Source organism: Saccostrea echinata, unplaced genomic scaffold (assembly GCF_033153115.1).
Source record: "Saccostrea echinata isolate AGI-Se365-2 ecotype Australia unplaced genomic scaffold, CSIRO_AGI_Sech_v1 ptg000004l, whole genome shotgun sequence".
Classification (NCBI taxonomy): Eukaryota; Metazoa; Mollusca; class Bivalvia; order Ostreida; family Ostreidae; genus Saccostrea; species Saccostrea echinata.
Genome location: NW_026889753.1, coordinates 6420076 through 6437571, shown reverse-complemented (window position 1 = coordinate 6437571; position 17496 = coordinate 6420076). Strand labels below are relative to the sequence as shown.

General features: G+C 34.6%; 1 protein-coding gene across 1 annotated transcript; it reads right to left on the bottom strand.

Annotated features, from left to right (window-relative positions):
• Positions 1-1055: 1055 nt before the first annotated feature.
• On the bottom strand, positions 1056-15839 carry LOC133179279 (nose resistant to fluoxetine protein 6-like). Its single transcript, XM_061314067.1, has 15 exons — positions 15131-15839; positions 14672-14871; positions 14448-14541; positions 14169-14265; positions 13782-13990; positions 13393-13566; positions 13010-13106; positions 12809-12901; positions 12215-12374; positions 9236-9315; positions 8965-9087; positions 5445-5562; positions 5096-5282; positions 1926-2068; positions 1056-1423 (listed from the first exon to the last, which is right to left on the bottom strand). The coding sequence occupies exons 1-15, from the start codon at positions 15837-15839 to the stop codon at positions 1277-1279; spliced, it is 2631 nt and encodes an 876-aa protein (XP_061170051.1). The 3' UTR covers positions 1056-1276.
• Positions 15840-17496: the final 1657 nt, after the last annotated feature.

Genomic DNA, 17496 nt, shown 5'->3' with positions numbered 1-17496 from the left:
CTAATTAATTTGCTAAAACAAATTTGTTTTTACCAATTATTGATTTGTCATTGCAAATTTATATATTAATTCTAGTTCAATTTCTCTACATGCTACATGAGGTACATATTAATCAAACTAAAAATTTTGAGTACAGTGAAGATAACGATCAGCGATCGATCTCAAAAAAATCTATATACAATACAGATCTGTGAAGAGGGCATAAAACATGGACCCCTGGAAATTCCAAAGGTGGGATCAGGTGTCTAGGAGGAGTAAGCATCCCCTATTGACCGGTCACATAGGCCGTAAGCCCTATGTATTGATCAGGTAGACTGAAGATTCCGCAGTCAAATTTAGTACAAAACAAAGACCTAACAATTGGTATGAAACGTGTCATCAAAAATACGACCAAATGATAAGTTATACATGTAGTTGCTAACATTGTCATTATAACGACCATAGACTGACTTTAAACGAGGTTGTTGAAATCCCATTAACAACAACTTATCTCTCGGTAGACTGTCTCGGTTTAAAAATTGATAGTACTCAGAGCATATTGTTTAATATCGAATAAGTTGGGAGATCCAAAACTAATTTGTACTTCAAATTAATAATTTGCTAGAACAAATGTATTAATTTGTACTTTCAAATTAATTCTTCTTGTTTTGTTTTGTTTTTTGGGGGTTTTGTTTTGTTTTACAAATTAATTTGTTATTTTTTTTTACCGGGGTAAATTTAAAAAAAGTCTACTAGTGCGACTTTTATAACCTTAAAAGTTTGTACTTTTATCAATATTATTTTTTCGAATAAAATGTTCAGGGGGATTCTGAGACACTTTATGAAATTAACAATGCTCCCTAAAGTAAAAGCATATATGTACTGTATTATATTAAAACCAAATCTGGTTAAATGTATTTATGATATTATGTTAGTATTAAATGTATAAGGGTCTTTACCAAATTTAAAATAGACAAACGCTCTGCTTAGTCGTGTTTTAGAAACTCTGTATGCGGTGTCATTTAATTAAAATATTTCATATTCTGAACTGACATTTTATTAGAACTCCATGACAAAACAATACAAAAAATATAATTTTATCAGACCGTGATACAAGTAAATTTCTATTCAAAACCATTTTGCGCCGCACAAACCGAAAACATAGTTTTGCTTTTACATGAATACACATTTTTGTCAACATTTCTCGCTGGGTATCAAATTAAAACTCTACATACATACATTTGTAAAATGAATTAATCTCAAGATATACAAGCAATACTACTGACTCCATTATAACTCAGTTTTTTGGTTTACTATTTTCACTTTTCTTTGAAATTCCCGAGAGCAGGACCTTCTCCAGCCCCATGAAAGGTGACTCGAAAGATAACGAGAAAATAAACGCAACTCCATAGGACATCACGAGGTTTGCCAAGAACTTGTAAATCTGTAACAGAACAAAAAGACATTTTCTTCCAGCATTTTGTAAAACAACCTCAGTCTTGCATGATTAGAGCATTAATTATTTCTCCTATGCACTACAACTATAGTATAATAATCTTTTTGTTTAATACAAACTCGTTTTCATTATATGTTCCACGATCATTTTCCTCATATACATCGTACATAATAACAACATGAACGAATCCCACTGCGGGACGAGGTAACTGATCCTTCGGATAAGACCAGATAAACTGAGGTCCCGTGTAGCAGTAGGTGCTGGCACGAAAAAGATCCCTCACTGCTCAATGGCCCTAAGTGCCGAGTATAGGTCTAAAATGTGCAGCCCTCCACGGGCAATGATGGCGTTCCAAGATGTGTGAAAAATTCTCGAGAGGGACGTCAAACAGACAATCAAACAAAATGAATGATAAACTACATAATAACCTTCTTCTAAGTTCAGTGACGAAGATTACAAACATAAATAATTATAATAGTAAACCACTCACGAGGTCAATATCACTTAGATAGACTGTTTGTGGGTGACTCCCGTTGTATGCATAAATTATCAGTGGGTGTACGAGGTAGGCGCAGTATGTCAATCTGGACAAAGGCACCAAAACTTTCCACGACAGGATAGTGTTTATTGGCCCTGGTAACGCAATGTACATATAAATATTATGAAATTATACATGTATAGTTATTACTGAAGTTCTTCAGATTTTCTATATAATTTTACTCAAAATTTAAATAATGAATCAAAGGTGGTATAATTTATTCGTTTGAATTTTTGTTGATAATTAACGAATTAAAAACAATAAAAATTGTACAATTTAACTAGGTCAGGAAAATTCACTACGAGTTCATTTAGATATGTTACCTTTGAGTGACGGCAAGTGGACCTTAGATTCATTATAATAAAATGAGATTCTCAGATGAAAATCTAAGGTAAAGGATACCTTTAGTAAAGGGTAATTTGCTAAAGAAACATGTTTTCCCTGAAGTAGGTAGATTTTTATGCATGCAAATTTAGCAATTACTGATTTTTAGCTCACCCGGAATGATTTGAATTATTTAGAATCTACACTTCCCCAGGATACGTCCAAAAAAGTTGCAGCTTTTCTGGCCCAGTGGTTCTTCAGTAGAGTTTTAATGATCCCACCCTATTTTTGTCTTTTCTTGATTATCTCCCCTTATTGTGGGGGGGGGGGGGGCTACGTCCTTTATTTTAACAATTTAAACTCCCTTTTATCCAAGAATGCTTCGTACGAATTTTGGTTAAAATTGGCCCAGTGGTTCTTGAGAAAAATTGAAAATGTGAAAAAGTTACAGATGTACGGACAGACGGACACCGAACAACGGTGATTAGAAAAACTCACTTGAACTTTCAGCTCAGGTGAGCTAAGAAAGTATTCGGCGTCCGTCTGTGCGTTATCTCAAACCTCACATTTTTGAGTAGCTCGCGTGGCGCAGTGGTTAGCGCGTTCGCTCTAGAGTCGCGGAGTAAGGAGTTGATCCTTACGTTGCGGGTTCGAATCCCACTGTGGGACGTGGAGACAGGTCCTTCGGATGAGACCGTATAAACCGAGGTCCCGTGTCACAGTAGGTGCTGGCACGAAAAAGATCCCTCACTGCTCAATGGCCCTAAGTGCCGAGTATAGGACAAAATTTGCAGCTCTCTACCGGCAAGTGGTGGCGTCTCCATACGAGTGAAAAATTCTCGAGAGGGACGTTAAACAACAAACAAACAAACACATTTTTGACTTCTTCGAAGCCACTGGGTTCCACCAAACTTGCCACAAAGCATTCTTAAGTAAAGGGAAATTTTCTTTAACAGGAAAACCACGCCCTCTTTCAAGAGGAGCTTATGAAGAATTCATGAAAATTTGGTGGCATCTTTTAAAAAATCCTCTTAAAAACTTGCGTGAAAATTTTGTTATTATAGATTCAAAATATTATAGATTCAAGTTTGTTCATACTCCGGGGTAGCATGAGGCCACAACAGGGGGTCAAAGTTATACAAACATGTAGGAATATATAGGACAAATCTTCTCCGGAACAGGAAAGCCATTATTAGTTATATTTAAAAGCTGACATGAATTCTTAAAACGCAACATTTTCATCTATGTACAACTTGTTTTATACCAACTAGCCGTATTCCGCTATATTTCTTTCAGATACCTTATCTTATTGTTACGATATAAACCCCAATGCGATCATGTAAATAATTTTTGGTTTGGCTATCGACTACTGCACATCTCATTAGTACATGTAAAGTATTTGAAAACACATGAATTAATCAAAACGCTTCAAACCATGCACACTGTATAGATATAACAGATATAAACTGTCATAAAGACATTTATGAATAAGTATTGATTCTAATTATATAAATGGAAGTGGAAAAAAAAAACAAGGGTTGCCCGTTTTGTCCAATCCAATCACGCAAAGGCCTGTGAGATTTCCCTTTGATATTTTCACGAATCCCCCAAAAAGCTGATTGGCATGGACCCCGTATGTCCAAGTGCTATGTAGTAACAATGTGTTTACCGTTGAGTTACAAATAGAATTTATTACTTCTGTGATGAATATTTCAATAAAAAAAATAGGATATATTTCGGTCGACATGTGCACATCCCTGTACCGATGGCAGCATTTCGGGTAGATGAGTTTACAGCGTTAGACGCGGGTTTTTTTTTTTTTTGGCATGTATATACATGTATCTGAATTTGCTGTGGATGAATGCATAATATGTGCATACACTGTCTATCAATTATATAGCTTTATCATGCTTATAGTTCTAATAGTACAATAGTATAATTCAAAAACTTGCAATGGGTAGGCTTTTCCTGTTCATTATTCAGATATTTACATGTGTGTGCATCAAACATGTTGCCCCGTTTTGATTTTGTACTTTGCATCTAAATTATTCAAGAAGGATTTACTTCTAACTATTCCTAGTATTGGTTGGATTTTTATTTAAACAACATGTTTTCGATCAGAACCTGCTGTACTCCAAAATATATGTATATGTCGACAGTCAGGCCAGAAAATCAGTCAAGTGTAACAGTATGATAAGGCAGGTTATCAGCAAGGCATATGGGGGAATCTAGCAAAAACATGGCGAAAAAGGCACGCAGGTATGAAATAAGTCGTACAAGGATACAAAAATGCTTATTTAAGAGTAAATATCAGCTTAAATAAAGAAGCATCCTCAAGAACTGTAGATTTACATGGAAGTGTGTTCAAATCATGACCCCTTCCCCGGGGGGAGGCTTGGGCCCATAATGATTAAAGTTTTTGCTAAAATATGTAAGAAAAAGAATCTGCTGGAGAAGAAAGGCCATAGTTTCTCAGGTAAGCATTGTGGCCCATGGGCCCCTTGTCCTGCTTACACTTTAAAGGCTTTAAAAGTAGAAGAAAATGAATAAATTATTTTTCACAATTCATACTACTTATGCATTTTACTGTGGCAATAAAATAATTATAAAAAAGATACACAACACTTCGAAGATTCACGCGGCACACCTCGGCCGATTCGTATCTCAACTTACCTCGGCTGTATCACGTAAACCACCGGGGCTACTTTATAGACAACATGGCTTCGCCCCGTATATTACACGTGCACAGTGATAGATTGTTATATTTTTTATAAATTTTAATGCACATATGTTCATACCTCCATTTCCGGTTGCGCATGCAAAAATAACCCAGCAAACAGCAGCACCCCAAACAGTTCTGCTTAAAGCATTATATAGAGACGAAACTTCATTAGATAAAGGATGTCCGTTAAAAGCGTCGTAAAGTCCGTACAGTGCTGCTGATGCGCATGCTGTGGCCACTCCCCAAATTCCTAGATTTACAAACTGAAAACAAAATGTATACAGATCCATCGTTAAAGATTGTATTTATACCAGTAAAGCCATTAAAATTTTCCGTTTTTTTTATTAACTTATTTTTATTGTTATTATTTTATGTGAATTTACAAAATTGTTTTTATTTTTGGCAAAATGAATTTCAGTACTTACGATATTAATATGGCATTTATTCTTAAATTTGTACAATAGGTATCCGGTAAATATACCACAAATGTAGGGACCCATTCTACAGTATGGTTTAATGTAGTAGTCCTTGAATACATCACCACTGAAAAAAAAATCTTACAGAATGAATTTTATGATACCAAGACCCAGTATTGTCAATATGTTCAGGACAGCCTAGGAAATAAATACAAAAACGTGTTTTAAATTCCAGTGTCTTTTGACGACTACAAAACTGATGCTTAGAAATAAGCATTTTTTACAAGTTATAAAATAAGTAAGAACAATTGAAAAATAAATCCTTTTACACGCCTGAGGCTTGAAAACAGATAACCATAGTCTAAAATAAATACATCTTTTATTCACATGCCCAAACTTAAAACAATAGATATTGAAAGCAACTCAAAGCTTCTAGTAAATGCTAATGGCATAAAAAGTAGATTCGATTTATAAAGGACTGTAATTGTAGAAAACTTTCTTCCCGGTAAAAAGAGAGGAAATTGTATCTTCTATTTATTATCAGAAGTAATACAAGATAAAAAAAAAAGACAAGGATGGAATCAAATTTTATGCAGTTAATGACTACTAAAAACAAGTAGGTGTAATAATTACCACTCAATTGAATTTATCAGCAGACGCATTATTAGCAGACCTATTTTTGTATTCATATGAAACAGAATTTATTCACGACTTCTACATGAGCAGAAGAAAACACTTGCTATGACCTTCAACTCGACATTTAGATATAATGACGACGTATTGTCAATTAACGATAGTTAATTCCATTCATATATCGTTTTGATATATCCCAGTGAGCTTGAAATAAAAGATACCACAGATTCTGACACATGTGTTTCATGTTTGGATATTTTGCAAGAAAAAGACTTAAATAGTAACCTCCAACAAAGCTTTATGATACACGCAATGACTTCAATTTTTCAGTCGTCAACTTCCCTTACTTAATGTATGTAGCAATATACACTTATCACCTGCATAATTAAGGGGGTTTTGTCTCCCAGTTGATTCGATACGCAAGAGCATGCTCTACGTATGAACAATTTCTAAAACGAGGCAAGCTATTGACAAACAAGCTGATGAAACAAAAATATTAGCAGTCTCGTTTAAAGTCATCATTTTGTAAGTTCTATGGTCGATACATGACCTTGTCAGCAAATACAGTCTCGTTGATATTTAGTCTTAGTTAGGTTCTTTATCGTGCCAACGCCTACCGTTACATGGGGCCTCGATTTAAAGTCCTATCCGAAGGACCTGCAACTTCCATTTCAAAGTGCCAAGCGCTTGATGAAGAAACAGTTGCTACCTATTTTTTATCGACTTGGGCCAGTCGCGGCCGTGATTCGAACATACTACCTTCCTATCACGGAGCAGCGCTCTACCGACTGAGCTACCGTGACGGTTGTTTTATGGTCGATACAATGACCTTGTCAGCAAATACAACCGATCATTAGATCACGTTCTCCAAAGACTCGTAATTAAATAGTAAACCGCCGCAAGTTGCTGAGCAAGTTTCAACTTCTAGTAGTTCCTCTTCGCCCAAAGTATACAAATGCCATTCAAAAAGGATTCGGATTAAGTCGTCCTCTTTCTGTCGCACTCCTAGTTTGTCAACATAACGACTATCCCATTGAGACGTGCACTTAATAAATTATAATCAATGCTGACTGACGTTTTTTTATACTGATTGTCAGTCCATTATTTACACAATGAATTGTCTACAGATTTTTTTTCCATTTTTCCCGATCATGACAAGGAGCACACGGCGGGTGTGACCGGTCGGGAGGGGATGCTCACTCCTCCTTGGAACTGATACCACCTCTGATGCTTTTGTGTTTGTTCTGCTCCTGATTTGTATTGTCGCTTGACGTTTGAGCTTGAATACTGTTCGTTATCTCCATATTTCATTTTAACTGTTTTTGACTTGATTAATGCAATGCGCACCACTGATCCACAATATATTATGGATGATGTTTGAGCTTATCCCAGGGCAGAAATTGTCTCAAAGTTTAAGGAAAATCCGCTTCAACTCTTACTTCTGTCCTTAAAGCTTGGTTCAAGGTCACTGTAACCCCTTTGCAATGGGTGACTGTTCTTTAGGTGAAATTTAAGCCACTTTTGGCCAAGGAGGAGAAATATGCTCTAGTCATGGAATTTACACATATACTTTTTCAAAAAGGTCTTTTATCTGGAAAGTTAGAATGAAGTCACTGTTGAGTTTTTGCAAAAGTGTTTTAAGGGGAAATATAAATTCTAGAAAAGACTGCTTCGATCTTGACCTCTAATTTAAACTACGGGTACTATGGACATTGAGCTCACAACATGATACAAAATTGACCCGCTTCCATATGAGTATAAAGGCAAAAGTCCATGTTTTTCTGTGTGAAAAACCGAATATCTGTCCGATTAAAATATGAAATAGGAAGTCACAATGGAACTTTGAATTTAGGATTTTGTGATTGATTGATTGATTGTATATTGTTTACGTCCTATTCGGGAATTTTTCACTAGTACAGAGAAGTCATCATATACCGGTGAAGGGCTTCAAATTTAGACCTTTACTCGGCACTCAGGGACATTGAGCAGTGAGGGATCTTTATGGTGTCAACACCTGCCATGACACGGCGCCTCGGTTTTTAAGGTCTCATCCGAAGGACCCGCAACTTTCACTTCAAAGTGCCGAGCGCTTGGCGAAGGAACAGTTGCTGCCTATTTTTTATCGACTTAGGTCAGTCGCGGCCGAGATGCGAACTCACGACCTTCCGATCACGGAGCGAGCGCTCTACCGACTGAGCTACAGTGACGGTCTTAAGTTATTTAGTGGTAACCCAAAATTAATTAAAGAATGGAGTGTAATTATCTAGCTACGGCAAACCCAATAAATATGTCTCATCAAAATGTAAAATAGGTGTATAATGGCACTATGAAGTAAAATTACTGTAAAAGTATCATTACAATTTATTCAGTGATATAGGAAGAATGGCTATTCCCAAGCGCAAGTAATATAAATACCGACACCTACATACCCCCGCTTAAAAAGTATTCTTTAAAAAAAAATGGTTCATTGTAAATGCACTCCCATTACCCATGGTCACTCTGGTGGAGAAATAGGAGGCAGATAGTGACAAGGGGAGACAAATGTTAATACTTCGATTGATTGTTGTTTTACGTCCCGTTCAACAGTTCAGGAATTTTTCATATAGAGACGTCACCATATACCGGTGCAGGGTTTCAGATTTAGATCTATCCTCGGCACTCAGGGCCATTGAGCAGTGAGGTTTCTTTATCTTGCCAACGCCTACCGTGACACGGAGCCTCGTTTTTTAGGTTTCATCCGAAAGACCCGCAACTTTCACTTCAAAGTGCCGAGCGCTTGCCTGTCGCGGCCGTGATTCGAACAACCGTCCTTCCGATCACGGAGCGAGCAAATATACTTCGACAATATTAAATAGATATAGGGACCCAAAGAACGTATCCAAAATACAAAACTTACCCTGGATGTTTTCCACCCCCAACAACCGAGGGATTCCAGCTGTAGTGGTGACTTAACACACCAGTAGTGATCGTGGTAGCCGCAAGAAATACACCGCAGGAGATGACACCAATTATGTCTTTACTGTTAGGTATGAAATATTATGAAAAAAAGTTTTTTTTTAAGTATTTCTGATAGAAGAGATACCTGTATGTGGATACTATCTGTAGATATAGCTATCTTTTCTTCAAAATATTTAGGCCAATGGTGCATTAAAAGATCACAAACTTACAAAAACAATGGTACAATCATAAGTGGACTTAGAATGTAGAACTGCATGTCATTATTCAAATACCATGACCATCCAACACACTAAAACATGAGAGAGAAATATATTACTACATGAAAGTTATATTGAAAGTGTGATTTATAATTTTCATTTTTAGAAATTACTGTATTTATTTGAAAATCGTTAATTTTAGTAAATCAAAACGAGAAAATACATAAGTATCATCGCTTCAAAGTTGATTGATTGATTGATTAGTGCTCAACGCCGAGTCGGCAATATTTCAGCCATATTTTCTGTGTCAGCCATATTTAGGCGAAAAATTAGGTTATATGACCGGTTTTTAAAAGTGTTTGGTTTCTCTGGCGGCCCCCAATGAGCCTACTCTTACCGAACACCAGAGAAACGATCTTTTGCGTACCAGGAGGGTGGGGGTGCAATTCTTGACATGGGGCACCATTTAACGTACCATCCGACGGACTTAAACATTTTAAAATATGTTAACAGTTAGAATATAGATTTCTCTCTGTGTCCATCAACGAAATTTCTTTTATTATGTACCTTTAAATGTAACTGTAAAAATCAGTTTCATGTAAATAATCTAAAATTATATTCACATTAATATTTTTAAAAACTTCATGCATCCTTCGTACATTATTGAAAAGTCTACTTCAAATAGGCGAAAAATCGGTGCATTCTAGTTAGTTAGCAGACAGTCACATGATATACATTCTTATGGTGGCATATTTCTGCCCCATGTGTGCAAGTTATTTTTCTGTCAAATATGTCGACATGCAAGATAGATATGTTGACATGCAAGATAGTTATGTCAACATGCAACATAACTATGTTGACATGCAAGAAAATTGTAATCAAATAAAAATTATAAAAAATCTTCAAAATTCTCAAATATTGCCCACATGTGACTTCCAATATGCTAGATGCTACTTATTTATGACGACATGCAAGTTATTTATGTTGACATGCGAAATAAATATGTTGACATGCAAGTTATTTATGTCAACGTGCAACTTAGATATGTTAACATGCTACTTATATGTCAACATGCAACTTTTTTATGTCAACATGCAAGTTAGTTATGTCAACATGCAATTTGTTTTTGTCAACATGCAACTTAGTTATGTTGACATGCGAGAAAAATATGTTGACATGCAACTTAGCTATGTTGAGTAACAGATATATATATATAATTTTAAAAAAAGTAAATATCCAAAAATGAAATTACAAGTCGATGTGAATGTCTTAAGACACAGGAATGGAGAAAAATTTTACAGTGAATATGATCGATTTGTGATTTTATTTTGGATATATACTTTTTTTTTTTTTTTAAATATGATCGATTTTCAAAATAAGATTTTGAATTAAATGATCAAATTTAAATGCAAAAGAAATTATGTAATACACAATTTGAACATTTGTGCGAGCGTGCAGACTCGTTACTACCCAAGACACGTGCAATGAGGCACGGTTCTGTTTGTTTGTTTGTTTGTTTGTTGATTTAGAAACGGGACCGTAGATTATAAAACGTTTCTAGGGCACCTCTCTGCGGGCGACCTATAGTAATTAGTGTGTCCGTCCGTCCGTCCATCTGTTCGTCTGAGGTCTCTTTTAAAGGGTGTGCAGTGACCTTGAACTATGTTTTAAGGTCTAAGGTTAAGGTCATAGTAGAACTGTATCTGAAAAATGCATGTAAACATAAATAAGTTGCATGTCGACATAAAAATGTTGCATGTAGACATAAATAAGTTGCATGTCGACATAAATAAGTTGCATATCAACATATTTATCTCGCATGTTAACATAAATAAAATGCATGTTGACATAAATAAGTAGCATCTAGCATGTTGGATGTCACATGTGGGCAATATTTGAGATTTTTGAAGATTTTTTATAATTTTTATTTGATTACAATTTTCTTGCATGTCAACATAGTTATGTTGCATGTTGACATAACTATCTTGCATGTCAACATATTTATCTTGCATGTCGACATATTTGATAGAAAAATAACTTGCACACAAGGGGCAGAAATATGCCACCATACATTCTGTCTGAAGTTCTCGGTTAAATAAGTGTGCAGGTTATTTTTGAATGACCCATACGTATTCTTGAAATAATCACCTCGTCCTGACTTCTCAGGCCGAAGTCGGAAGATTTGTTAACCTTGTTTTCTGTAGCATATAGTTTACTTATATCATAAAATTCCCAATAAATTTGCCGAAGAGCATTTACATAAACAATATATTTCGAGTCAGTATAAAGAATTTTTAGAAAAATAATGTCATACTGAAGTGCCTTTTTTCAGCATTACAAGCCTTAGTGTTTCCAGGGATACCAGTATGACTTCGAATCCAACAAATGTCAACTCTTTTTCCTTTTTGAGTGAAATGATAGTACTGAATTAATATATTTAAAAATGTCTGGTTGATCAACGTTCATATTTTTTATAGATTGTAAGTAAGAGGGCGAGTCCGAAATATTATTAAAAAGCTCTCATTAAAAGATTTAATATATTCAAATGCAAGCTGTGTGGGTTTTGCTTCTGCTGTAAAAAAAAAAAATCTTGCTTCATTTGGAAGTTGTAAAGAAAAAACATTTTTATTCACTGCGACTGCTGCTTCTTTATTTTCGTCTTTAAAACCTTATGTGTAAAACTCGACTTTAGAACTCTTAGAATGTTTAATTTCGGCTGATTTCTGTTTAAAAGCAAAAGAATTTGTTTCCGATTTCTTACATTCAGTTAAAGATGTATATACATTTGGTTTAATTAATTTCCACGGCGGTATTTTCGACAAATTTGCAGGTTTTAAAATTTCCAAAGGTAGGGAGGAATCCCTGATATGTTTTCTAGATCTTAGATCAATTGGTTTTATACACACTTTTTTTATAGTTTGATCCTTTTAGAAGTTTATTATCCGAGCAAGTAGGAAAAAAGCGAGACATTTCGGTATAATATTATCTCACCAGTTTTGAGGAGCTATCAACAAAATTGTTAATGTAGAGGAGATTCCACCACCAGTATTTGGGACAGACTGCATCTGGTTTTGGTGCATTTGGTCCGTTAACCACGTGATGTGCAACTCCTACGGATACTGCTATCAACATCATGTATGCTGGTGTCAGTCTTCAAAACATGTGAACCAAATACGAAGTTTAATGGTGGATACTCGGTGCCATTTCATATTTCTTTGATTTTTAGTACATGTTGTAGAGTTACAGGTCATACGCATCATTTTTAAACATTTTATATCATCATTTATAACTATAATTACAGGTATTTATAGCCTTAAATTAATATCTGCTTGAAAAATTTTTAATATCCACATTAATTACACATTCATTTAATTATGCAAATGTCAGATAAATACACCAGAAGACTATTCATATGAAAATTTAAATTGCGGGTTGATTAAAGGCTTGGACACAATATGCATTGTTACTGTACTCATCGGAGACGCAAAATTCTAAAAAAAAAAAAAAAAAAAAATCGTTATTTTTAACGAAAGTCCATTGTTTGAGAAACAAATCTTTCTTCGATTAAAAAGCTTAAAGACTGACCTCCAAAACCGATGGAAATAAAACAGAAACCAGTTAATTCTGCCCTTCACCTTACTCATCTGTTTCAGAGTCAAATATGATGTTAAAAGTCCGCTGAGGAAAAAAAGAAAAGAGTTGGGAAATATAACACACATTTGGGACCATTTTTCATTTAAATTGGAAGAAAGTTTCCTCAGTTCTGTTAATTACATGTAAGTTTACCTCAGAACAAAGAACGTGTCAACAGAAAATAAGGCATTCAAAATCGCCTGAGCTGATCTTCTCTTGAAAAATTTTGATGCATATGGTCCAAAGTTTGCTTAGAAAAAGAATCACATACGACTGGTTAATTCTGGTGAGGTGAACTTTGTATTTTGATGGTTGCTAAATCACCGTATTGTCTTCAAAAAAGGAAATAGCTATACTGTATTACAAAATATGTAAAATTCAACAAAAATATGAACATTTTCTCCCATGTGTATATTTGACTCACATAAAGAAACAAGATTTCTATTCCACTTGATTATTTTGATGTAAGTTCAAAAATACCACTTGCAATACTGCATTTCGAGTGTATGATGCGAATTATATTTTGTAGGACTTACATCCAAACTGGCTGGTGGATGTGAAAGCCCACGTATGTCCCAGGATTACCCAGCTCATACTAAGGAAGCGTATACCATTCACCGCCGTCAAGCTTCCTTTTGGCTGCGTTGTGCTTAAGATCTTCTTGGCGTTTGAGTAAATTGAGAAGGATAATAGAATCTTTCCGAATACGCCTGTTCAAGAGGTTTGGAAAGGATTATGAGAGTATTTTGGGTCTTGATTGATTGATTGATTAATGTTTTGCGCCGAATCGGCACTAGTTTTTGGGTCTTGAATTTAGACGTGAATCTTTTTAAGTAGGTATTATAGAAATAATGATGCACTTTTAATATTAAGAATAGAATTTTTTAAAAAAATTCTTGGTTTATTGTTATTGCTGATATTGTACCGTCATCAGTTTTATCGTCTTTTTTGTCCTTTTCTACATCCGTCGGGTTTACGTCAAATGATTTCAATTTATAAATGCCATCGGAATCCATCGAGTTGTTAACAGACTTTTCATCCATTTTTCCGGATTTGTATTTTGGATACTGAACATTGACAAAGTCATAAAGGGTTCCAAGAATCATAAGAACAAGAAATACACCCAGGAGTGATCTACAAAGATGTTGACTTGTCTAATGGAAATGTTTTTGAAATATTAATTTTCGTTCATTTTACACTTAAGAGTTCCCATATAAAGGGAGTTAAACATGATATATATATATATATATATATATATATATATATATATATATATATATATATATATATATATATATATAGGCTCACTTACATGACAGCAATGTCCTTTGTTTCATACGGCCTTTCCTTCACACAGTCTACATTTGTTGCATAAAATTGTTGTTTTCCAATCGGAACAGAGGCGAGAACTTTCAAACAATGTTGGAATAAATTATTCAACATGAAGTTAGGGTATACATACATGTAATTTTGTTAAACCTTTAATGATGTTATTTATTACATCTTTAATTGATATAAGGTTCTGATTTATGAGCTAGTTGTATATATTAGTGATGATTAAGGAAAGAAAATGAAATTGAGTTAGATATACATTGACTAGATAAGAGAAGAATATCGCTGTTGCTGCACGATTTCGGGACACAAGCTCCAGCCTTGATAAGTCCTCCACCGAATATTCCGAGCAACTATTCGAAAAAAACAAAATTTAGGTTTTATTTGTAAATAAATCATTTGTTCGACTACTAGCTACTCTCTTTGTATATATATATATAGAGAGAGAGAGAGGGTGGGGGATCTTCGACATTTGGTACCTACCCCTCTCGCTGCTGGAGGTACAGGTGGATATATACTGACGGTACAATACTGTGGCTTAACAACAGGAAATGAGGAGTTTCTCGGTAGAATATTGGTCTGGTCAAGAACAGAAGAATCTGCAATACACTCGTCATAGGACCCATACCAGTTGATATTGACGTCAAGTATATCGGGTGGAAGTTTAGCAGATGCATCTAACACTGTAAACACAATTCAAAATTAATGAACTTTATGTACTTTGTTTCATGCTATAATATAGTGTGTTCCTTTATGTTATTTTGATCAATGATTCCTTTCTTTATTATGACAACTTATTTTAAAATATTAACATATACGGCGAACGTTTGATACAAATGTTAAGCATATCAATCGGAGTCGTACGATACAATAAAGAACATAGAACATCATTTCTTCAGGAAACATTTTCTGAGACCTCCAACTTTGTATTGTAGTACTTACTTTTCAAGGCCCATGACTGGCGGTTTGAAAGACCTGATATTGTATTCATTACATCCTCTTTACATATATCGGAGGATTTTATTGACATAATTTTCGAGCGCAAGATACTAAGAACGTAAGTTGCAATCGTTTCGGCATTTAGTCCTTTGCTTAAAATTCCTGGAAGTGTGTTTTGGCTTGGAAGATTTAGATTGCCTTTCGTTAGATTGGCAGCTATCGACTTGATGACACTTTGAAGCACCTTTGGATCTATGTCTTTCATTAGTCCCATAATATTTCCTTTCATCAAGTCCGAGTACAGCTGAATTTGTTGTCCCATTGTGTCATTTTTCGTTATTTTGCTCAATACACCTTGTAATAGTTCAGAAAGTTCTTGAGAATTAGTGACAGAAGCTAGTTGTGGAAATACGTTCTTCAAAATCGCCTGCACATTGTTATTACTGAGAACTGTATGGAGCATGTTGTTGAGAGAAGTAATATTACCAGCTGCGATATTTGCTCTTCGAATAAGTTTTTCCCTAGAAAGATTGCTTTTCCAGGAATTCATATCTTCAGATTGCAGAAATTGGTGCAGTTTATGCAGAGTCTGGTGCTTGATATGGGCATCAGTAACATGACTCGCATAACTGTCTTCATCCTGTGAAAGTGTGTGGGAAATCGATAATAACACTAGAATTATAACACAGCAATGTGTCCAAAGACTCGCCATTGTTTGGTTTTACATGTACTCCCAGTATTTCGCCTTGCGGTGTTTCTTCTAAATAAATGTAACAGATGTAGTTATATATTCACTTACATTCAGATATTGTATGTGTTTAATCAGAAACACGTGTAAAAGTCATGGATAATACAATTGATAAGGGGTAGACGAGGTAAAATGGAGTACATTTATGGATATAAATATATATGACATATAGTGTGCCTGTGTCTTAATTACGATCCATCACATGCTAAAATTATGATCACTATTACCGATTTAAAATGCAACTGAACGTTTATTTGCTTTTTATTCGATTTATGTTGCCGATTTCTGAAACGACAGACTACACATGTACCATAAGTATTTTCTAAAATGTAAACGACAAGGAATGTTTTTTAGGGGAAGACTATGTGATTCTAAGACGGGGGCTGGAATTTTTGGAATAAATAATCTGTCCTCGAAAATGTTGAAAATAAATAATCATACCTTAACTGGCAAGAAAATACATTATCTGTTCTTGTCTAGTGCTACTTACCCCCCCCCCCCCCCCCGAAATAGACTTTTGGAGTTTAATGCGTTTACCATTATTTTTTTTTTTTTTTTGCTTGTCAAACTTTATTCGATGAAGTGAAGAAGGAAAAAAATCTGTCCATTGTCTTGAAAATAAATGACCTACCCTTGATTGGCATGAAAATAAATTAAGCTGACTCGAAAAATTTTGCCACCCCCTTTTCAAAATCGAATGGTTGTCCCCCTGTGTAGACAAGTTTCATGAAACAAACGTTCAGACTGTTTAAATATTCACATGGAGATTCTTATTGCTATGACTACCGTTTTTTTTTTCAAACATTTATTTAAAACAAAAATGGGTTCAAACCTCTTTAAACAGGCGCGTTACAATGAATCCTTTAACAAAATCACGACAAGAAAAATTTACACGAGACTATTTTTTAATGTGTGCAGAAGTTAATACGAAATCATTTTTAAATATTTAAATTTAAGAATATAAGCTTTGTAAAACAGAAACAATAATATTTGGTAGTAGTCTATATATATAAAGATTACAAATAGAAATTTGCTCTACTTTCCTATTCTGACTCATTATATCACAACATAGGGCAAATAATCGGGACTGTTTACACACACCATCGTATCTTCCGATGACCTTTTAAAGTTATACATGTGAATTTATTTATATATATGTACTTGTTAAAAGAAGAAAATAAGAGATCAACTAGAGTATGTAAAAACTTTTTAAGAGGAAAGTATCTAATCTCTCTCTCTGTCTCTGGGTATGCTACAAGGAACATATAGACGAATTGGACGTGGGAAATGCCTATATACAAGGACTGCGGAAAATTCGCGTACTTATGTCATAACATTATTATACTTAACGTCATATTATATCCACATTTGGTAGACATGTTTTAATAAATTCGAATGCTAAGAATTTAAAATATATCATGACATATTTCAAACTTATTCAAAAGAATGAGTGCACGTTAGTATGTCATTTGGAACCTTTTCGCGATCGGCTATACATTTTAAGATAGATTTGAATTACAATAATTCGCTTAATTAATCTATGATCATTGTGCATTCATATGCTTTTGATATTTATGCCTTGAATTTTTTGTCATGCATATTGCTATAATTACAAAGTCAT

Coding starts and splice junctions, on each gene's coding strand:
- LOC133179279 (XM_061314067.1), bottom strand. CDS start 15,839: ATGGCGAGTCTTTGGACACATTGCTGTGTTATAATTCTAGTGTTATTA. Junction 13,991..14,168: donor ACAAAGGACATTGCTGTCAT/GTAAGTGAGCCT, acceptor ACATCTTTGTAG/ATCACTCCTGGGTGTATTTC. Junction 2,069..5,095: donor ATGCGCAACCGGAAATGGAG/GTATGAACATAT, acceptor TTGCGTTACCAG/GGCCAATAAACACTATCCTG.